General features: G+C 44.9%; 1 protein-coding gene across 4 annotated transcripts; it reads left to right on the forward strand.

The window, feature by feature from the left end:
- Nucleotides 1-765: 765 nt before the first annotated feature.
- C2H2orf42 (chromosome 2 C2orf42 homolog) lies at nt 766-21,628 on the forward strand. 4 transcript variants are annotated; one of them, XM_034761758.1, is made up of 9 exons: nt 766-876; nt 7,710-8,544; nt 11,688-11,798; nt 12,134-12,238; nt 15,785-15,889; nt 18,353-18,460; nt 18,772-18,872; nt 19,750-19,912; nt 20,942-21,628. In XM_034761758.1, the coding sequence occupies exons 2-9, from the start codon at nt 7,722-7,724 to the stop codon at nt 21,148-21,150; spliced, it is 1,725 nt and encodes a 574-aa protein (XP_034617649.1). In that variant the 5' UTR covers nt 766-876; nt 7,710-7,721; the 3' UTR covers nt 21,151-21,628. The 4 variants fall into 4 exon arrangements, with proteins under 4 accessions (XP_034617649.1, XP_034617650.1, XP_034617651.1 ...); XM_034761759.1 differs by lacking the exon at nt 766-876 and adding an exon at nt 889-1,215; XM_034761760.1 differs by lacking the exon at nt 766-876 and adding an exon at nt 1,290-7,397.
- Nucleotides 21,629-22,939: the final 1,311 nt, after the last annotated feature.

The raw sequence follows: 22,939 nt of genomic DNA on the forward strand, positions 1-22,939 counted from the left end.
ATTGAGCTAGCACTGTCTAAGCTGGTGGCATAGCTATGTGTCTCAGGGGTGTGGAGTTCATCCTTGAGAGACATAACTATGCCAGTGAACTTCATATCATAGACCAGCTAGCAGTCGCATTAAGTATGGCCATATTGCATCAGTCCATTGAGCCCAGTATCCTGTCTTCCGACTGGCCAGATGCTTCAGGGCTAATGAACAGGACAATTTCGAGTGACCTATCCCTTGTCCAGTCCCAGCCTCTGCTAGATTTAGGGCAGAGGTTCTCGATCTGGGGGTTGTAAGGTTATTATGTGGGGGGTAAGGGGAGGAGTCATGAGCTGTCAGCCTCCACCCCTAAACCCTGTGTTGGCTCCAGCATTTATAATAGTGTTAACTATACTAAAAGATGTTTTTAATTTATAAGGGGTGGGGGTTGGCACGCAGAGGCTTGCTATGCAGAAGGGGTCACCAGGGCAAAAGTTTGAGAACTGCTGGTTTAGGGATACTGGAGTTAGGTCCCTGATCATACTGGCTCATTCATCCACTCGTGCTAATTACACTCGCACCCATTAACTCACGGGCATGCTAATTCACGCTCATTCATTAATTAGATTAATTACACTCCCACGCATTACTGAGCTGGAGCCAGAGCGAGCTCACTCGTCCCAGCGCCTTAGTCAATTACAAGCGAGCTACCCCGCCAACAGCTGCCAGGCGGAACTACACTTCCCGTCATGCTCAGCCTGCCCACCACGTGACGGACGACCGACCAATGGGGACTGCCGTTACAGCCGAAGCCCGCTGGCCGTTTGTAAGGAGCCATGGCGGAGGCCGCTCGCTGACTCCCCTCGCAGGCGGCCCGGCTGGGACCCGAGGCCTGGGGAGGCCGCCCAGGTAAGGGCGACGCGAGGACGAGGTCTCGCTCAGGAGAGGCCCGGCTGTGGCCCCCCCCGGAACAGGAAATGACATCAGGGAGGCCGAAGAGGATACTGGGAAATAATGGGGGGGGGATGATAGGGGGCCTCAGGCCCCTTTCTCCGGGCCCTGGTATGGGAGAGGTGATGACATCAGTATGTGTCGTCGATGCTGTCGCAAGCACCCTCCTTACATCACTGCAGCACGTGCACCAATGTGACATCAGCAACACTGTCACTGTGACACAACCAGGGTAACCATGGTGCTGTGGCGCATGCGCCCATGTGATGTCATCGATGTCGCTGTGACACAACCGGGGTAATCATGGTGCTACGGCGCATGCGCCCATGTGATGTCATTGATGTCGCTGTGACACAACCGGGGTAACCATGGTGTTGCGCCGCATGTATCCATGTGATGTCATCGATGTCGTTGTGATATATCGGTTTATGGTGATGCGGTGCATGTGCCTGTGTAATGTTATTGATGTCGCTGTGACATAGAGGTGTAACCATGGTGATACGGCGCATGCGCCTGTGTGATATCATCGATGTCGCTGTGATATATCGGTGTAACCATGGTGCTGCAGCACATGCACCTCTGTGATGTTATCAGTGCCATGGTGACACAGAAGTGTAACCGTGGTGCTGTGATACCGCTTGTGTGATGTCATCAGTGTCGCTATGGTGCTGTGATGCATGTACCCTTGTGGCACTATGCTGTGTCATCTCTGCAGTCACTGTGACACCGCAATGTAAAGATGCCGCAGTGCATGTGGCTACGTTTGGTACCAAGTGATGCCATGAAGTCACTGTGGTATGACATCAGTATCACATCACAGTGTTTGGCCTCTTGATGTGATGATGTAGAGGTGCACATGACCAGGTTGTGGATCCTTTATTATCTTCGTGGCATCATTGTATTGTGATGTCATATCATTTGGCATAGTGATGTGATGATGCCTTGAAGACATCTTTATGGTAACTTCACAACAGCTCTGTGCATTGTTGCTGCATTGTAAACATCAAAACACTTGGGAAATCACAAACCTTTGTATCATGATGTGGCATCACCATGAAATGCCACTATCAGGTCAACCTGTGCTGTAATGTGATATCCTCCAACCATCGGAGGCTGTGACTACCCAAGGGTTTTGGGGGTGGGAGGGTTGGTAAAACTTGCTCATTTTTGTTAAAAGTAATGCAGATCTGTGATAGTTTTAGTACAGATAGACAAATCGCCTGTGGTCACTTTAAGCATTGTGGTGTCTAACCCTGATCTGAGCACCTGCCAAATGATAGGGTTTTAAAAACACTGGGAGCCTTATCTATTTTAGTGTCTTTACTGTAAACACCAGCACTCCCAGTGTTAGCAACAGTGGGGTTTTTTTGTTTGTTTGTTGTTGCCAGAAATGCCTAGAGTAGCCATTGAGTTACCATGATGTTATGCTATAGCAATCTACACAACAACTTCTTCAATATTTGGTGATGTGATGGTGCAGAGGTTGTTATATAACAATATTTTTGCCTCACGTTCATGTAATCAATTCATAGTGGCAAAGCGAAAGGAACTTTATCCCAAAGAATGCTGGATCAGGATATCGTGTGCTCTGACTCATCTGATGTACCAACTAACCTTCTGTATTAGAGGCTGGATGCAAACTGCTTCATGATTATGCTAAATAGGGACAGCCCTCGGGCTCCTGGCATATTGACAGTGCAGCAAAATTTGGACTCACTTAATTTAGGAAGATCTAAAAACTGTAAATGATTTGGATCCATCTGTTCAGTCTAGCTTGTAAATTATCTTTTTATTTAATTCAAGGCGTGTGTGTTTAAGGAAGGAAAGACACCTAGCAAACAACTGCATTCATACACACTGCTTACATAGTACTTCTGTGCTCTTCATCTGCATCTTTTAAATATAAATCAAGGAACAAAGACCAAATAATCCCTCAAAATAATCTTTCAAACTATATGACATTTCCTTCTTCAGTATTTTCTGAGCTCTTATTATCTCTGTGTATCAGCTGCATGCTGGTTTTTTATATATATATAAATAACAAAATAGAGATTCCTCTGAATTTGTACCATTATAGGATTACTTTACCAGAGCCAAGTTTGTACATGTTTGGTAGCTGTTCTTCAAAGTTCCATAACTTCTCATTCAGTCCTTGGTGAATCTGTCATATTGCCAGCCTTATTCCATTAAAATCCTTCCTCAGCCCTCATCTCTTTGAATGCCTACAAGTGAGTCGACAATATTACCATACAAATAAAAACAAATGTCCAACTTATTTCTTCATCTGGTTCCCAGTGTCGACTCTGTCTTGCTTAGATTGGAAGCTCATTGGCACAGGAAATGGCTTTATTTTTGTTTCTCATCTTTTGTCATAGAATATCATAGAATCATAGAATATCAGGGTTGGAAGGGACTCAGGAGGTATCTAGTCCAACCCCCTGCTCAAAGCAGGACCAATCCCCAACCTAAATCATCCACATGCACATTGCTGGCACTGAACGGACAAATAATAACACTTATGACAAGGTCCACATCCTGTGAAATAAATTAACATCATCCTTTGCTCCATCATAAGATAGCTCTGAGCACAAATAGGTGAATAGGTCTCAGTGCATAGTGTTTGTGTAGTTGGCGAGGACTCAGTTCAATTTCCCACCTACAAAACATTGTAAGAAAACTGAAATCTGCCAAAGTTCATTGGGCTATTGCTAATGGTCTCAGTAAGGATTTGTTCTCTGACCTAGTCATTTTGGCTATGTTTAGACTTGGAACAATGAGATTTTTTTGGGATAATTATCGGTAAATGTCGATTTCACTGTACACTGAAGTCAATGCAAAACTATTTTCATTAATGATCAAAATGTACAGATAGGCAAAGTAAGAAAAGAACTATTTGAGAACTTACTAGAGTTTGACTTAAGGGTATTTACTTTGTGTATTTTGACATGTGACGTTGACAATTTGTATTTAACAGTTATAAAACTTTAACTTTTAATCTCAACAGTTACTGTCATTAAATCATTTTGGTCCTCCCCTCTCCCCCACATAATTTCCTGCAACTGTGAAAATTTAAATAGATAAAAATTAAAAAAGCTTACAACGAACCATTGATATTACCAGTCAAAATTATAAATAAAATTTGATTCTGCCTAGCCTAGTTTATTTCATTTTGTATAGTAAAAGCCATTAGATCACTTGGTCCTCTCATTTTTTTGCCAAAGTCCTAGCCTTATACATTCTACTCCTGGATGTCCAGTGTGTTCCAAAGGTCACTTTCTGCTGCATTAATTGTAGATCCAGGTTTCACCCTCTGTGCAGCTCTGCTCTGTTGTGCCCTCACAGCAACAGCATGACAGTCTGCCACCAACACATCAAACGGAACTTCTTTATTATGACACCTAAAATTTAGAGGCTAGACACTGGTCAGAATTCCAGGAAGACTTGAAAGCATCAGATCGCACCTTTTCCCATTCCCCCCAAACATAGAGCCCACATGAGACATTCTTAGCTGAAGATGTGAGTACAACTTATGGCCTATGTTGCTTTTCCTCTGAAGGAAGCGTCAGCAGCATTATTGGGTGACATTGTGGTGGTGTGGGTGGAGGCAGAGATGGATTTATAAGCCTGTTGTATATAACGTTGACTTTTTTGTCTGCACCTCCCAGCATGCTGGGAACTCCAGCTGTAATGCCCACAGATTATATATATAATCAAATGTGGAAAATAGTTGATCACCCCATATCTTCACCTTCAGGGCTCTGCACAACTGTTCCCTCATCTTACTGATTTTTTTAATCCGTTTTCCTGCTCTCATATTCACCTTATCTTTCATGTCATTCCCCCTATTCACTGCTACACACAGGACTGACTTGCACTCTCTTAATAACCACTAAGGATGTACCCTTACATTTCTAAGTGCCTTTCCTCCTTCCAAATTCAGTTTGCTATTGACTACTTCCTGCAAGCCACATACGGAACTCTCATTGTCAGCCCCATACAGACAGGGGAGGCTGCCATCATGGCAGGAGGCCAGCTGTCCTACAGAGAACCAGTGCACAGCTCACTCTGCAGCAGTGGGGAGTGAGCAGACTTTGGCCATGAGCCTGGAGCAAACCCTTACACTTTGAAAGCTGCTGGGGGATTGTTAATGTCCATGCAGAGGAGAAAGGAGATTTATATCTATTTAAAGGACACATTAAAAAGACCCCTTATAACAAGCTGTATAGAAGTCAGTGTTTCTGCCTTAGAAGAGCTGAGACAACTCTGCCCGCATTTGACACCTGGGCCCAGATCATCAAAGATATTTAGATACACCTCTACCCCGATATAACGTGACCCAATATAACACGAATTCGGATATAAGGTGGTAAAGCAGTGCTCTGGGGGTCGGGGGGGGCTGCGCACTCCGGTGGATCAAAGCAAGTTCGATATAATGCAGTTTCACTTATAACGCGGTAAGATTTTTTGTCTCCCAAGGACAGCGTTATATTGGGGTAAAGATGTCCCTACCTGCATTACAATCCCATTTAGATGCCTATATACTTTTGAGGGGCCCTGGTGCTTAGAGTACTATCCAGATTGCTAGCAAAGGGTCAAGACCCTGATCCTTGCAGCCTTAACTCTGAGTTGTCTCGTGGGGCCTGATTTGCCTCTAACACAGACATCAATGGAGTTATTCCTGATTTACTCCCAGAGGGGGGAGGCTCTGTGTCTTTAGCAGACCTACTTCTGAGTCAGGGCTGAAAGATGAGATCCCTACTTAGTAAGAATATCATAGCAATGCCATTCTGATCAGAGTTTTAAGTTCAGACCTTGTCTACACACAAAAGTTATACTGCTTTCATTATATGGGTATAGGTAATACAGTACCGTCCTCCTCATGTGGATGCATTTATACCAGTATAAAAGTGCTTATACTGGTATAGCTTTTTCCCATATGGGACAGAGGGAACAGGAGTAAGTTATACTGGTAGCTTATATATATAAGGCACCTTTATGTTGAGGTAACACTGGGTATAATTGGTAAAACTCACACACCTCTAATCAAAATGATTATACCAGTATAAAACTGTGTGTAGACCAGGCCACAGGGTGGGCGGAGTAGTATTATGGATATATAGGCTCCTTTGCTTTCAATTTAAACTGGTTTTTACTGAAAAAATCTTGGGTTTTACAAAAAAATTATTAGTTTTTTTTCCGTTTTTCATCCTACTGTTGTATCATTCAAATATATAGAAAATAACTTGCTTTATTAGGAAAATACATATGTCGCATGCATTGCATCTTATTATGATAATACATTAGTCTGTGTGTATATGCAAAGCAGCCTGTGGTAGTAACACTAGAAGAAGCACACAATAAACAAACAGGCACCCACGCAAGCCCTGAAGTGCCTGCACATCTGAACGTACTGATGAATCTCACGCCCACCACGGACACATTTCAAGCTGTTAGCAGGGAACGGTTTAAAGATCTGACCCACTAAAATGGGAAGAAAATGAAAATTGGTATCAGCATGTGTTTCAGCACACAGGGAAAGTTTAAAAACAAAAACAGGAGGAAAGGATGAAGTGGAATGTATGCGCTACGAATGATGTGACTCAATTCTTAAATGTCAATATTTATTGGCTAATAGTTCTGTGTTTACAACAGCAAACTGTTTATTAGAGCGATATGGTTTTCTTAAACTCAGAGGAGAAACTGTGTTTTGAGTTCTGTTTTAGTTCTGCAGCAAACCACATTAAATTCCATTCATCAAAGCATTAATCTACTGCATACTTCCCCCCCCCATCCTTCTGTCCACCTAAATAAACCCTGATATTTACTCAGAAAAATTATTAATAGTTTTTTCCACCGATTTTCACCTCTTTTTGTTGTAGTAATAAACACCAGTAAATTCCCAGGGAAAATTGAATAAAATAAAAAACAAAAATGAAGGGCCCTATTGATATAGTAGGTGTCTTTAAACTTTATTTTCTCCTGGACTGAAGAGACTTAAAATAACGTATAGCCCGAACATGATGCCGTGCGTGAGCCAGAGAGACAGCGTTGTCTCTCTGGCTCACACACGGCATCATGTTCGGGCTATACGTTTTTTTTGAAAGAGCTCCCACCATCACCTCCAGCTAAAGAAGCACTAGGATCAATCGGCCACCACTATTTTAACTAACGTGACTGAGATTTTCAGAGCTGCATAAGGGATTTGGACACCCAGTTCTCAAGGAAATGGAGGGGAATAGGGCATCCAGATCCCCGTCATGGGTTTGAAAACACCAGCCCACCTTTAGTGCTGCTCTTCAGGTTAGATGACATGGCGACGAATATGCTGGTGGCTGCCCCGCTTCACACAATCCAAGTCTCTCAGCTTGGAAAGTGGCTATGTATGCATGAGGCTGACTGCATCTATGGGGACCCTTTGTAGATTAGTCCTAAATTCTTTTCAGTTCTTTGATTAAGAGAAGCTGTGATGAACAACACAGGTAAGGACACTCTTTGAAATATAATTTTTAATCCTTGGATTCTGTTCCTAGCTCTGCCACTGACCTGCCATGTGATTTTGGGCAAGTCACTTCCCCTCTCTCTGCCTCTGTTTCCCATCTTTTGTCTGTTGATCTGCTGAGGCCAGGGGCTGTCTCTCACTATGTGTTTGTACAGCTCCTAGCACACTGGGGCATTGAGCTCCGTTGTGGCCTCAAGATGCGATTGTAATACAAATAATAATAATATGAGCAGCTAGGGAGTGAAGCAGGAGATCCAGTTTGATTGACTTCTTGAGTTCTCTGATGTTTCAGGCTCCCTGCAGGATGGACCCAAACTCAGTGAGGACTAAAGTCCCAGCCTTCTTATCGGACTTGGGAAAAGCTACGCTCAGGGGAATAAGGAAATGTCCCCGCTGCGGCACTTACAACGGCACTCGAGGGCTGAGCTGCAAGAACAAAACCTGCGGGACGATTTTTCGCTACGGCGCTCGGAAGCAGCCTGGCGTCGACGCCGTGAAGATCATCACAGGCTCGGATCTGCAGATCTACTCGGTACGGCAGAGAGACCGGGGGCCAGACTACCGGTGCTTTGTGGAGCTGGGGGTTTCAGAGACAACCATCCAGACTGTGGATGGAACCATCATCACGCAGCTCAGCTCCGGACGCTGCTATGTCCCGTCGTGTTTGAAGGCAGCCACTCAAGGCGTGGTGGAAAACCAGTGCCAGCACATCAAGCTGGCTGTGAACTGTCAGACCGAGGCCACCCCTTTGACCTTGAAAAGCTCCATCTTAAACTCCATGCAGGCCTCCCCTGAAACTAAGCAAACCATCTGGCAGCTGGCAACGGAGCCCACCGGCCCCCTGGTTCAAAGGATTACCAAGAACATCCTGGTAGTGAAGTGCAAGGCCAGTCAGAAGCACAGCTTGGGTTATCTCCACGCCTCCTTTGCTCAGAAGATGAGCAATAAGAATGTGCCAGAGCACAGGTTTCTCTGCTCGTGCCAGACTCTGAAATCCAGCAAGGCCAGCTCTGCCAAGGAAGAGGCTGCCCAGAGATGCATTCACTTCTTCGCCTGCATCTCTGCCTTTGCCAGCGATGAGACCCTGGCGCAGGAGTTCTCGGACTTCCTCAGTTATGATTCCAGCGGTAAGCGGGGCTAGGGCAGGGGTGGGCCTGCGGGGAGGTTTAGAATGACGAAGCGAGTGAAAGAAGATGGCGGGGCGGGTGGGGGAAATGAGAGAGCGCAGGGTTTGGTGAGCAGTATTCCAACTGATGGGGAGTGTCTGCATGGGGATGGATTGCCTGAACGCTGCTGTCCGTTCCCCCATCTGACGACTGCTAAACCATGCCGGCTGCTGAGCATTTCTATCTCCGGCTCAGAAAACAAATGTGGCCTGCAGCAGATCAGAACCACAGGGGGCTATCGCCCCCTTCCCGGGCTTGATTACCCACCTCATCCCCATGTACGTAACTTACTTTAGAAGAGGAAGCAGAAACCTTACGTGGATGGTCTGGGTGGGAGTACTGAGTCAGAGGCAGTAGCACAGTGGATCATTGCTGGCTGGCTTCCTTCCTGTTGGGCTGTCTTATGTGGAAGAAAATCAAGAACCCAGGAGTGGGAGGCAGATGAGTGTTTCTTTTGGGGTAGCTAAACTGGGAGGGAGCATCTCTCCATTCAGGGGTTATGGGTACACAAGTCTAATGGGCTTTAAAGGGTTTTTTTGGGTAGGGAGGTGGATTTGGGCCTGTAAGTGATGTACGTTAAGAGATGATTGTCTAATCAACCTGCTTAAATACAGCACTGTGCTGTTTTGGCTTTGAAAGAATCTATTCTCACAGGCTCTGAAAGCTCCTTACTGGCCTGGGTTAGAGTGGATACGTTCTTTATTTTGCAGGGAAGGATGCCTGGTTTGGGAGAAGTTAAAAAGTTTCACTAGGATAGGAATATAGACCTCCATCGGGCCTGGATGAATGATAGTTTTAACCTGAGTTTGGATGACAAGCCCAAACTATGTGGCCAGAAGAAGAGAGGATGAGAAAGAAGGATTGTTTGTATTTAATCGGTAGTGACCCTTGAAATACCAGGGTTATCTTCTTTAAGGTTTGGGTTGAGGTAACACGCTTAATTGGACAGAAAACTTTGATGAGGTTCATCAGGTCTTCAGTGGAAGGGAAAGGACAAAATTCCGCCCTAAGCTGCCTCTTCTGGATTTAGCTAAGGTCCAGTAACCAGCAATAATGTCATTTATTATAGTATATAAAAAGCAAGGCTTTAGGGGTTTCTTTGTCAGAGCTGTTCCTTCCCCTTCTGGAGTCATGCCGTGACATGAATGTATCTCCCAAAGTATACTGTTGTGAGTATTTGGCCAGTGCTTCTAACTATATTGTCACTAGGACATAGTGTAAAAGTGGGTATATGTTTGTATTTGTATTTTGGAGGTAATCTACATCAAGTGGCTTTTGGACTAATAAAAGAACACTTGTGTGGAAGCTGAGTAAACTAATTATTTCCAACATCTAGCTAATCCAGATTGGCTACGTGAACATTAAGGGCTTGATTTTGCTCGGTATTTAGGGGCCTAAAGTTAGATAATGGGAGTTAGGCACCGAGGTGCTCTTGAAAATTCCAGTTGGCATCTAGCATAAATACCCTTACTAAATTTAGGGGCCTAAATACCTTTCAAAAAGTTGGCCCTACGGGACTAATTCTGATTTATGCCAGTGTAATTAAGATCAGGAACAAAACTACGCATTGGTGCTACACCAGTGTAAATTATTATCTGTATTGGGGAGCAGGGGAGAACCCCCGTCACGGATCAAGGTCGCATTGTGCTAGGTGGTGTGAAATTGGTGTATGATCGGAACCAGGCTCTAACTGGCCAAACTATATTAACATGCATTAATGCTGCTGCTGACTTGCTGCATGACCCTAGGTAAGTCTCTTAACCCATCAGTGCCTCACTTTCCCCATCTATAAAATAGAACTGATCATACCTAGTAACTTTGGGGGCTTAAGTGATTAGTGAAGTGCTTTGAGATCTTTGGGTGAGAAGTGCTAAAGAAGTGCAAGGTATTATGGTTATTGCTCAGCCATTACCATGTCCATTTTCACTACCATTTTGCCAACATGTACATACTGGGCCTGGTTAATCTCTCATGTAACACCGTTTAACCTGCTGGGGCTACCCCAGGAGAGGAATTGGCCTATTGAGTTCATTACCTCTTAAATTACAAAGCAATCCTGTCAGCCGTATTTTGGAAATCAGCTAACCCTGGTGCAAGCAGGTACAGTTCCTATTGAAGTCAGAGTTGTATCTGTTTGCACTGAGAATGAATGAATCTTGCCTTGAATACAGTAGCTGTTGTGCCGGCCATACAGAGATGTGTTGTGGTTTGATATTAGTTAGGATCGCTAATATGGAAGCAAAAGCTGCCGCACACAGAAGGAATGGAGACCTAAGTTTACTTACCTAGGGAGGTGGTGGAATCTCCTTCCTTAGAGGTTTTTAAGGTCAGGCTTGACAAAGCCCTGGCTGGGATGATTTAGTTGGGAATTGGTCCTGCTTTGAGCAGGCGGTTGGACTAGGTGACCTCCTGAGGTCCCTTCCAACCCTGATATTCTATGGTTCTATGATTCTTATCCATGTCTGTATTCCTTTTGATTTGCCCCTCCAACGTCACCCCCGCCACCTCTAATATCCTAGCATTTCCTTAGTAGCAAGTGTTATTGTTAAAATGGCAAATGCTTTTAGTTATGACTCCTTCCCCTCAATCCCTCACCCTATTTTCACTTTTAACTTGTCAAACAATTCTCTTTTGGGGATGACCAAAGTTGTTTGTTTGTTTGTTTGTTTGTTTTAATTCTAACAGTCATGTACACGTGGGAAGGAAGCTCTTTTCTCACTCTAAAAGCTGCTACATATTTTTTTCACACCTGTAACTCAAGGTAGCTGGACTCTGGATATGTGGCTTATTGACAGTCCAAGATCCTTACTTGTGTGGTGAATAAGGATTTGCAGAAACAGGCCCCTTATTAACGTGGAGAGGGAGAAATGGTTAGAAATGATCAAAGCTGTGAATGTTTGAAAATACAGACTAAGTTTAGATCTTGCACTTTCAGATAAGGAACCTCACACGTGGGTAGCCCCACTGAGTTTAGTTGGATTATGCACGTCTGTCAATTTAAGCATGCACATACATGTTTGCAGGATGGGGGCAGGGATGTTGCATTAACCTAGCGCTTAATTATAATTGATTAGTTATAAAGACTCAAGGGTTGTTTTTTCCAGGTCTCAAAGGGATCAGAGTGCCCCAGTTAGTTTGCCATCCTGAATCCACCGTGCAGGCTGGCGAGCCCACTGCTTCCAAACCAAAAAAGAGGAAAAAAGATGAAGCATCTGGTAAGGGACCATTTCAGTTCTTTAATAGGGGTTTCAGTGGGTGTCTGTAGATTGGACCAGGTCATTGCTGATTTGGAGGAACATTTGAATCTTCTAACCGGCCTGTGATTTTTTTTTAACGGGATTCAATGAAACTAGATGTTTCCTCTGTCTTGTCTCTGTGTGCACTTGGAGTGCTGGTTGTTAGAGGTGGAAGCACCTTGTCGATTCCATCCCTGTGCAAGGATGGAGCCCCTGGGGATCTCAGTTGTTAAACTTGACGATCAGAAGCTACTATTCTAGCTCTGCAGGTTACAAAGAGTGTGTCGCTAAAGCTTTTTTAAATTGAACCTAAGGTACACAAGGAAATAGTCCACTCCTGGCTCAAGATCCAGCCAACTGCAATCTGAAGAAAAGCGGACTGAAAAAGCCAGCTGTTGCGTCTTCACTAAAAAGACAAGGTAAGTTTCATTTCTGCGGTCGGTTTCGCTCAGCCATAAGAGCAGCAGAAATACAAAAATACCTAGTGAGTGGGGAAAAAAATGCTGCAAACCACGGGCCAGATCCTTAATTGTGGTGAATTAGCATAGCTCTATAGAAGTCAATGGAGCCGTGCATATTTACACCAGCTGGTGATTTGGCTCAAAGTTGTTCTAACCCATGTGAAAGAAACATTATGGGCCCGATTCTCCTCTTGCCTACGCTGGTGTAACTCCATTGGAATAACTCCAGGTTTGCAAATGAAAATCGGACCCTATATTCCTAAGCTCTCTTATTGCAATTGATGGTTCCATGCTGCTCTTCTGTAATTCCTCCTGCATATTGGCAAAACTATACACCTGAATAACAGTGTCTGTCTGAAAGATGGTGCTGACTCTCTCTTGTGTAGCTGCTTGGGTTTGTGCCTTCTCATACCGAGTTTTTAAAAAAAATGTGTCTGTAGCGGGGATAGTGTTGTGTTTATATAACATAAAAAATTGTTGAAGATGAAACTGAACAGTTTGGCCAAATGGGAATAGAAAACTGACTTGAGTTTTTATTTTGGCCTTTGTCACTGTCTTTGTGTCATCTCCCAGCTGCATGTCTGTGTGAGATGATTCTTTGCCAGAATCAGTGAACAGATGCATTTTACAACCACGCGGTGGCAAATATTTGTGCAAAAAGACAAACCAGGTTCTGTCTCCTGATCTTCTAAAGTCTGGGGGCCTGATTCTCCTCTCCTTTACTCTTGAGTTACTGCATCAAAGCCAGAAGAGTTACACCAGTGTATTCTATGTAAGGGAGAGCCAACACTATCGTTCTGGCTGGGGACACACCAAGTGCAAACGGCACTAACTCAAATAACTCCTGGCTTTCTTTGGGTTATTTATACATGTATATTTTAGAACTGTTTATTTACCTCTCATTTTAGGATCGCTTATTTCTCTCTATATTTAGGATTATTTCTGTTTACCGTGATAGATACTTAGGGACTTAAGGCTCAATCCAATTCCCTTGGAAACCTGTGAGACCCTTTCTATTGACATTAATGGTATTTGGATCAGGGTCTTATAAAATAAACGTTTTCTTTTCCTATTTATTCATTTTCCTTATTCACCTGAAATTCATGATTGCCAGTGGTTTGTTAGATTTTTCTTAGTACTCTAGCTCTTTCCTAGAAAAAGTAAATGAGAGCAAAGACCGAACAAATCAGTTTTCCTTTTCTCTGCTTAAAACCAGTTCCTGCAATCTCTGACTCCCTCTTGTATCTCATCAACTCTCAGCTGAAAATATCTTTGTTCCTTGTCTCTGCATCTTACTTTTTCTTATTTGGGGGCCTGATCCTGCTACAGTTCAATGGGATTACGAGCAGTAGTAAGAGGAATTTGCCCATTTTTGACCCAATCGGACAGTTAGAATTCAGGGCCCTGGGAATGTTCCAGTTGGAAATAGACATTGATGGAGTCTGGTGTTTTCTCTGATGCAATCTTGTGTATTCACAAGGAACGAACAACGTCCTGCTCCTGTGAATGCAAGAGGAACCAAGAACAAAAGGAGCAGTTTCTTAGCTTATAGTCCTCAAGCCTCTTGGGCCAACACTAGACCCGAAAACACACTCTCTAGCTTTTTCTAGGGTCAAGCTGTTCATACAGGCTCTTACTTGGGTATCTTGCTTTTTGCCTCTGTCCTTGTCTGTTTGTATGTACACACACACACACACACACACACACACACACCCTCAGCTAAAATAGGAGTCACTGGGCAGGTTCACACACACTTTTTGTCTTAGATGGAGGCTTATGATTACAGTTATGTTTACTGAAGTGTGAGTTTGCACCTATCAACCTCAATGGGGTTTTAATTCAACGTGTAGCAAGGTTTCTCCCAGCTCATAACAGGTGCTTACCCTTTACTGAAAGTGCTTTCAATTCTGGATTGGATATAGCAATTTGTTTAATAGCATACACTGACACTACGCAGCCATTTAGGACAAGAAGCAAAAGCACCACAGCCAATTGACATTTCAGGGAGGATTTAGTTGAGCAAAATGTAATTATGTCCCCAATCCTGCAAAGACTTACATGCTTGCCTAACTTTATGCACTGTGTATAGTTCCACTGACTTCAATACAATTTCTCACAGCATGTAAAATGAACCACACACACACAGGTCTGTGCCGGTTTGAGTTCCGACTCTGATTTTGGGATATAGTTGATATGAAAGTTCATACGCAATATGAAAGGCCTGATTTTTCTGTGGAGCGGAGCACCTGCAGCTCCCATTGAGTTGAGCTCAGCACTTCTGAAAATCAGGTGTCAAGTTGCAGGGGTGTGTGTGTAAGTTACACAAACACTTGGCTGTACATGCCAACTGTCGGGCCCCAATGACTTGTAATAGTAGAGCTGAGTGAATAATGGCTCTTTAGGTTGGGGGCTGCCCCAAAAAATCTGAAAAAGAAATCTGGTTAGATTGGAGCCAAAGTGAATATTTTCATCAAATTGACCCAAAATGTCTTGAGTCCTTTGTTTCATTTTGGGCATTTTCCACCTTTTTTTTAAAAATTTGTTTGTTTTTTAAAGCCGACAACATTTTGATTTTAAATTCAGTCTTGAAATGACCCTGTTGAAACATCAGAGGGGTAGCTGTGTTAGTCTGAATCTGTAAAAAGCAACAGAGGGTCCTGTGGCACCTTTGAGACTAACAGAAGTATTGGGAGCATAAGCTTTCGTGGGTAAGAACCTCACTTCTTCAGATGCAAGTAATGGAAATCTCCAGAGGCAGGTATAAATCAGTATGGAGATAACGAGATTAGTTCAATCAGGGAGGGTGAGGTGTTTCTCCTCCCTTGGTGTTCACACCTCAGCTGCTAGCAGAGCACCTCACCCTCCCTGATTGAACTAACCTTGTTATCTCCATACTGATTTATACCTGCCTCTGGAGATTTCCATTACTTGCATCTGAAGAAGTGAGGTTCTTACCCACGAAAGCTTATGCTCCCAATACTTCTGTTAGTCTTAAAGGTGCCACAGGACCCTCTGTTCCTGTTGAAACAGAATGTTTCTGAATTTTCTTCCCCAGCCTAAGCTATTCATCATATTCAACCCAAATTCAGAAATAGTTTTGGATCCCGAAAAAAAATAATTTTGGCAGAAAAACAATTAGTCAAAAAACATTCACTCAACTGTAATTATAACCCCCTGAAAATGGGATGCATAGTGGATACAATGTCTTCTTCATCATAGCAGAAATGTTGCTGTTCATTGCTCTCACATACTCTGCACCCTATATTTCTGCTTTGCATTTAGTGAAGGGCATCAAGTTCTGGAAACTGTCTGATAAATGTAATGTTGAATATACTTTGGTATATATGTATGCACACAGAAAGCTTCTGGTGTGAATCCAGCATGTATGTGGCCTTCCATTGCTTATTGTTTCCTTTGGGAACCGCATTGGGGAAGTGAAAAATGCTCATCCTCTCTGTTTAAAGAGAGCAATTGTATTTAATGAAGGGTTTCCTTTTCTTTTAGCCTGTAATCAGCTGCTGGATGAGTCACAGGTGACCTTGTCCTTCCAAGAATGGCTGGCCAGTGTCACCGAACGCATCCATCAAACCATGCATTACCAATTTGATGGTAAGTGTTGTCTGGGAACCACCTCGTGAGAGCCTAGAATCTTGTCTTCTTGCTGCTTCATTCTTAAAGCAGCAACAATAGTTAAGCAGCGTAAGTTGTGATCAGCTTTAAATATCTGCTGGGTCAAAGAGAGAAGAGCATGTGGCTGGGGTGGGGCAAGCGTTTCATTTGATGTGGGTGTTTTCTTCAGTCTTGATTTTCTCTGCAGTCGTTCTCAAACTTTCCAGACGACTGTACCCCTTTCAGGAGTCTAATTTGTTTTGCGTACCACAAGTTCCACCTCACTTTAAAACGACTTGCCTACAAAATCAGACACAAAAATACAAAAGTGTCACCGTCACACTAGTACTGAAATATTGCTGACTTTCTCCTTTTTCCCATAGAACTACAAATCAGCTGGAGTATAAATATTGTACTTACATGTCAGTGTGATACTTGAGCCTGTGTTTCACTTGGGAGCCTTGTCTGAAGCCGGAGCCTTGCGTGGCAGGGCTGAAGCCCGAGCCCCCCTCACTGCCCGGGGCTGAAGCATGTAACGTAGCTTCATAGGGGTCCCTGTGGCACGAGGCCCTGAGCAATTGCCCTGCTTGCCACCCCCTAACACCGGCCCTGCACTTGCAATTCCCCTAAACCCATCCTGTGACACCCCCACTCCTGGGAGTCACAATCCCCCAGACACTGATCTAGATGAGTTGAGTACCCCCTAGAAAACCTCTGTGTACCCCTAGTTGAGAACCACTGCTGTAAACATCACACATGGTCTGAATTATTGCATGAGGCTTTGTTAGGGTGACCAGATGTCCTGATTTTATAGGGAGAGTCCTGATTTTTGGGTCTTTTTCTTATATAGGCTCCTATTACCCCCACCCCATCCCGATTTTTCACATTTGCTGTCTGGTCACCCTAGGCTTTGTGCTGGCCTTCTGCACTGGGATGAGTTTTGTCCTTAAGGCTAGATTGTGTCTTTAGGCGAAGGAGTGGTGCATTAGCTGCAGGATGCATTGTGCCGTGGAGACATCTCGGATACACAGCTCCTCCCCTGTTCTGCTCTTGTTCGGGGAGGTGTGTCTGGAATAAAGAACGCTGCTGCAGTCCTTACAAGGGTGCATTGAGTTGTTCCTCTGACAGCTGGTGGCGCGATTGGGGCGGGTGAAGCTGGGCCGAAGCTCCATCCAATCCTAGCTCTTCTCTGTCCTCTCCCCACCCATGGGCTCACAGGGATATGCTCTGCACCTAACTTGGACCCAAAATCTGGGTAGGCCTTATTGGCTGTGCAGGGCAGCGGGGTGCTCCGCTGAGGAAGCACTAGGGACAATCTAACCATTCATGATTTGGGATCTTAAACATTATGATCTTTAGCAACCAAAGATTTTCCAGTACTGAGGAAATTCAAGTGTGGGGAACACCAACCTTATCGCTGATTTTCTTCCTGAAAAGTCTGGGTGGGGTTGGGTGAAAGATATGCCTCGGCACAGTTTTTATGAGCCAGTCCAGTGGCTGAATAACTTCTTCCGGCCAGCAGGAATTCTAGGTTTTTTAAAACAAAAATCCTTTACTGGCACATCATTTGTAGTCTGTACATCTCCATTGTTGCCAATGCACCCTGGGTAGTCAGGGTCTGCTGCAGCAAACGTTAATGAGAACTAGATCACTTCAGTATAGTGCATGTCATTCGGATAGGCCTCAAAGTCCTTTACAAACCTTTGCTTGTTCACACTTGGTACATGGGTTCATAAGTGGTGTTAGAAGCATGCTACAGATATGGGAGGAAGGTGCTACGGACGGATATAAAAGCCCGTCAGTAGAAGGTTATTGTAGTTGGTTACAAGCAACTTTTTGGACTCTACAGCTATTGATTAACTGTTTATTATACCTGTTAATCATTTATGAACTCTTTGTAAAGGGAATCTTATTGTAAAGTGGGACCCATTTACTGATCCTCGGTGTAGACTGAAATCAGTGGATTTATACTAGCTGAAGATCTGTCCTCGCAACCATGAATCATTTCACCTTCTACTGAAAGTGGATGTGGCAGCTTAGTTAACAGCACACAGCAATGCTACACTGCCATTTAGGGCAAGAAGCAAAAAGCTCCGTAGCCCATTGAAATTGCAGGAGCAATTTAGTTAGGCAAAATGTAATTGTCCAAGTAGGAATTTGGCCAGTGCCCCCTAATTCCATGCTGGGACACTGGTTTGATACTGACGCAGAGGGTACGTTCCTTCCTGCAGCACCCAATGTTAGCTAGGGAGGTCTGCCATCCAGTTACTTACCGGGCCCTGACCCTGCTTAGCTTGTGAGATCTGACAAGACCTTAAAGGGAAAACAAAACTGATTATCTCTTGTGCTAGTGAAACCAAATCCTTGTAGAAGCACTTAAGAATTTTATTCATATCCTGTCCCATACCACCTGTTTCCAGTCACACTGCTCCTTTTTTTTTCTCCTCTTGGTTTAACGTGCAGGCAAACCAGAGCCACTGGTGTTCCATATACCACAGTCTTTCTTCGATGCCCTGCAGCAGAGGATTTCCATAGGAAGCACAAAGAAACGGCTGCCTAATTCCACTACAGGTACAAGATCTTATGATCTCATAAGCGCAAAGCTTTGGAAATCTAAACACCAGGAAATCTCTGGTGGTTTCCATGCAGAAATCTGACTAGTTTAGTGTTTTTAGGCCCTGTATTGGGAGTGTGAGTATAAAAGCTATAGGTGAGGTTGGGGGTACACTGTTAGTCGGGCTGCAATGCACCGTGCTTCCTTCAGGTTACAAAGAAAATGAAAGGACCACTGGCTATCTCTGGGGATTGGTGGTGGGATATGGAGCCATCGGATATAGAACAGCGATGGCCCTATATCTGTAATATGGTCTTCCTGTTTACAGCTTTTGTCCGGAAAGATGCCCTTCCCTTGGGTACCTTCTCCAAATACACCTGGCACATTACCAACATCCTGCAGGTCAAGCAAATATTTGACACTCCTGAGGTAAGGCCTGTTTGTTCTCCTGGTTCCTTGCTAAAGACCAAGCAGGGAGCCCAGCTGGTTAGGTCAGCAGGCTGGAGAGGAGACAGGGCAGAGCTAGACACTGCTCCCGCAAAAAACACGCATTGAGTTCAATGGGGCTACTCACCTGGGTAAAGTCAGATCTATGCAACCAAGTTTTATCAGCATGGCCTTGTCATGTAGCAGCCTGAAACCTCCCTATGTAGACTCAGCTTATACCAGCAAGTGTCTTTTTGCTGGTATAACTTGTATCATTCAGGGAGGGGAGGTGGCTTAAGTATACCTGGAAAAGAACTGCATCTCCACTAGGGGGCGCTGCTGGTTTAGTTATATTGGCAATGCCTTAATAGTGCAGACAAGCCCATAGAGTTTGCAGAATTGGGGCCCTCAATTGCTTCACAACAGAGTGATTCTGAGCTGGAAAGTCTGCAATCAGCGGAAAGCATTATTTGGCAGAATTCCTTCGGTGGGAACATTTGAGCAGGGATCAGGCGAGCCTAGTCCAGCCTCAGCTAGAGGGACTAACTGATCACCAGAGCTGGGGTCAGGCAGGAATACTTCCTACAGCTTAGAAGCAAGGGCTTTGGTGATGGATTCGGGGGGGGGGGGGTGTTCTTTCTTCTGGAGCTCTGGGCAGGGACTGTAAGCTCAGATGGGCTTACCCCCCACTGTCCGCTTTCTGGGTCTGTGGAGGTGGTGGGCAGGCGCGTGTGAAGCTGAGGTTGTACACCCCCACTCTGCCTTGTTCCTGAGAGTCTGCAGGCTAAGGGACAGTGCCAAATACAGCTTGGTAGTAGTTGTATTTGGCACTGCCACTAAAGCTCTATGCTGATCATCTGTGCCTGGCTTCTGTTGCAAGATGCCCTTGGAAATCACACGCAGCTTCATCCAGAACCGGGATGGGACCTATGAGCTGTTTAAGTGCCCGAAGGTTGAAGTGGAGAGCATCGCGGAGACATACGGGCGCCTGGAGAAGCAGCCGATTCTCCGGCCCTTGGAACTCAAAACCTTCCTCAAAGTTGGTAAGTTTATAACAGAGGGAAGAAGAGTGAAATCAACCAAAGCAGCTCTTACCTCCTGACCAGATCCTACCACTCTTGTTTGAGAAAAGAGAGAACGGTCATCCAGTGGTCTGAGCATAGGGGGGTGGGGAGAAACAGACGGGACACCTGGGTTCATTTGTGTGTGAGGAGTCCTTAGATCTGGCCATACTGGGTCAGACCAGTTGTCCATCTAGCCCAGTGGCTGGGGTCAGATGCTTCAGAGGGAGTGAACAGAACGGGGCAATTTCATAGCTCTACCACTGACTCTGTGGACGAAATTCACATCCTTGCAGAGGGTCGGAACAAGATCTATGCGCCACTTATTTCCACTAGTGTCCAGGCCTCGTGCTGATAAACTTCACCCTGCCTCAGTGTGAGCGAGTGGCCTCACCTCTGTGTCCCCAGCGTTAGACAGGGCTAGTGATGCTTTGTCCTCCTTTGTAAATGTGTTGGATGAAATCAAGTGCCAAGTACTGTCAGCTCCACCACTCGTATCATCGTCTTGTTAAAGACCTCTGAGAAAACCCTTTTGTTGCAAAATGCGGATGGTTTTACATCATGGTAGTACCTAGAGGCCCCACTGTGTTTGGTGCTGTATAATCATGTCCTTAGACAGGCCCCATCCAAAAATCTTACAGACATGACAACAACTGAAAGCAAGTAAATGTTATTCTAATGAAAGGGTGGGGCATTGAGTCTCAGGTGACATGATTTAATTCTGTGGCGAAAGTGGCCAGGAATTCTGGTTTGAGCCCATGTTTGTGGGGTTCATTTTTTAAGCAATCTTCATTATTATGGCACAATTAATGCCACTTGGGCAACCTGGGTGTGCCCACAGATTGGGTACTTGGACATCTAAATGACTGGCTATGCCTACAGATACCCAGCCTTAATTTTCAGCTTAGCTTTAACCAGCCCTGTCTGTGAGGTCATTTTATTACCTCTGACTAATACACTGTTAGCGTGATACGGCTGAAATGCTACCTCCTCTTGCTTCTTTTCCCCCAGGCAACACATCACCTGATCAGAAGGAACCAACCCCGTTCACTATTGAGTGGATCCCAGATATTTTACCCCAGTCCAAGATTGGTGAGCTGAGGATTAAGTTTGAATATGGCCATCACAGGAATGGACATACCACTGAATACCAGGAGCAACGCCCTTCACTAGAACAGACCCTGGAGCTGACGCCTCTAACCACCATCACCTTTCCTTGACCTAACACCCAGCCCCTCTCCCCGCTAAGTTTGCACAGCCCTGCTCCGTGGGCTCTCGGCCCTGGGCAGTATTAGCATTGAACTTGTATGGGGTTCCGTAGTGAACTGCTCCGTAAAGCTGAAGTTTTCTGATTTCTAAATAGCCACCGGACCTACACTAGAGGAAAGACACCTCACCTGCTTTATAAATAGCATACCTTGATGCTGCTTCACATGTAGTCTTCACTCAAACTGTCCGGTATTCAGAACACACCTCTGCATTCCCAGTCACCAGGACGCATTCAAACCTTTGGGTTGTAGTTCCTTTCTATCACTTCCCCCTGGAAAACAGACTTATCTACAGCTCACAGATGGGAAAAGACAATATATTACGAAGGGAGCTAGATCCTTGTATTACTACATGAACCATCATGGCATAGTCTGATTTTATGCCAGATGTTAAAATATTTTTTTTAAATAAAGCACACTGGAAAACGGTGCTGCTTTTTTATTTCAACCTCTTTTGGCGGGAGGAAGGCAGTTTTAAAAGGAGATAAACCCCCGTAAGAGGGTCCCTTTGTCCGTTTTGTTTTTGGACTTACAAAAATGCTGTTAGCCAGTCATGCCTGTGATGGGCAGGTGAACGTGGCTACAGAAGGGTTCGTAAGACTTGCTTCAGAGAGCAGCAGCCGCACCAAGCACTGCATTGCACGGCCGCTGCTTTTTCTTCTCCTGCCAGTTTTAGGCCCTAATCCCAAGGCTGTTGATGGCTGAGTCTTTCCACAGCCTTCAGTGGGCTTTGGATCAGGCCCTTCCTCCAAGCTCTGGTCACATGTTTCCTGTTCAACAGCAGCTCGGGTGTGTGCAAAACACTCAAGCCTGCCGACCAAGAGTGGCAGGATCAAAATCAAACAGGAAGTATTCAATGGTTGTAGGAGGTTTAGGTTCACTTCCCCCTTCTGCTTGATTTGAAACCTCATCTCTTCCCACTCAAATGAATAGCTTCAGTGCTGGGCTAGGAGGCAATCTGATGGGAGAACTGCCTTAATCCTTTCTGTTGAGTCTGTTCCACTTTCACTACATATTAACTGGGTCAACAGACCCTACTGAAGCCCCCTAAGGTGTGGGGATTAGGGTGCTAGCTAGCATATGGGAGACCCTTGTTCAAATCCCCACTGTGCCTGCTCAGAAGGTCTCTAGCTAATGAGGTAAAGCCCTTGTCCCTGGAGAAGGGCCATTTTTCAGGGCCTTTTGTTGCTTTAATTAAAGAGTAATTGCAGCTGGCTGCAAAACCCCCCACTCACTCTTTGTCCACCATGATGAGGATACACACCCAGGCTATGGCAGACCCCAGGGCACTCCCCTGCTCTTTTGAGGGGTGTGAACTGGGGCTCCCACCTCCTGGGGAGAGTCACAGGGGCGTGAGCCCTGTCCAAATCCCCTCCCTGTCCCAAGAAGACAATGGCCTCCTGAGAAAGAAAGGGGGGTTCAGACAAGGATGGCCCATCTCAAAGGATGTCACCAAGGAGGCAGGAAATCCCTGTGCAAACCCCTGCTGAACAGGCAGCTGGGGGATTTGAACCAGGATCTCCTACACCCCAGGTGAGTATCCTAACCATTGCACTAGAGAGTGGGGATGGTGCTGGCCAAATCATATTTAATTAATGTGAAACAGCTTCAACAGGCAAGAGGGAGGTCATCTACCTCCCCCCCCCCCCCAGTCAGTCTAACAAAAAGATGAGGGTATACAAACACCAGGGCATATATGAACCCACCTCTCCCACACCATAGCTACTGGACTGCAGGGAAA

Source organism: Trachemys scripta, chromosome 2, assembly GCF_013100865.1.
Source record: "Trachemys scripta elegans isolate TJP31775 chromosome 2, CAS_Tse_1.0, whole genome shotgun sequence".
NCBI lineage: Eukaryota > Metazoa > Chordata > Testudines > Emydidae > Trachemys > Trachemys scripta.

Excerpts from the sequence above, each read along its gene's own strand:
- C2H2orf42 (XM_034761757.1), top strand. The coding sequence starts at position 7,701 with ATGTTTCAGGCTCCCTGCAGGATGGACCCAAACTCAGTGAGGACTAAA. Across the intron at positions 8,545-11,687 it reads CCTCAGTTATGATTCCAGCG|GTCTCAAAGGGATCAGAGTG; the intron begins GTAAGCGGGGCT and ends TGTTTTTTCCAG. Across the intron at positions 18,873-19,749 it reads AAATATTTGACACTCCTGAG|ATGCCCTTGGAAATCACACG; the intron begins GTAAGGCCTGTT and ends TTCTGTTGCAAG.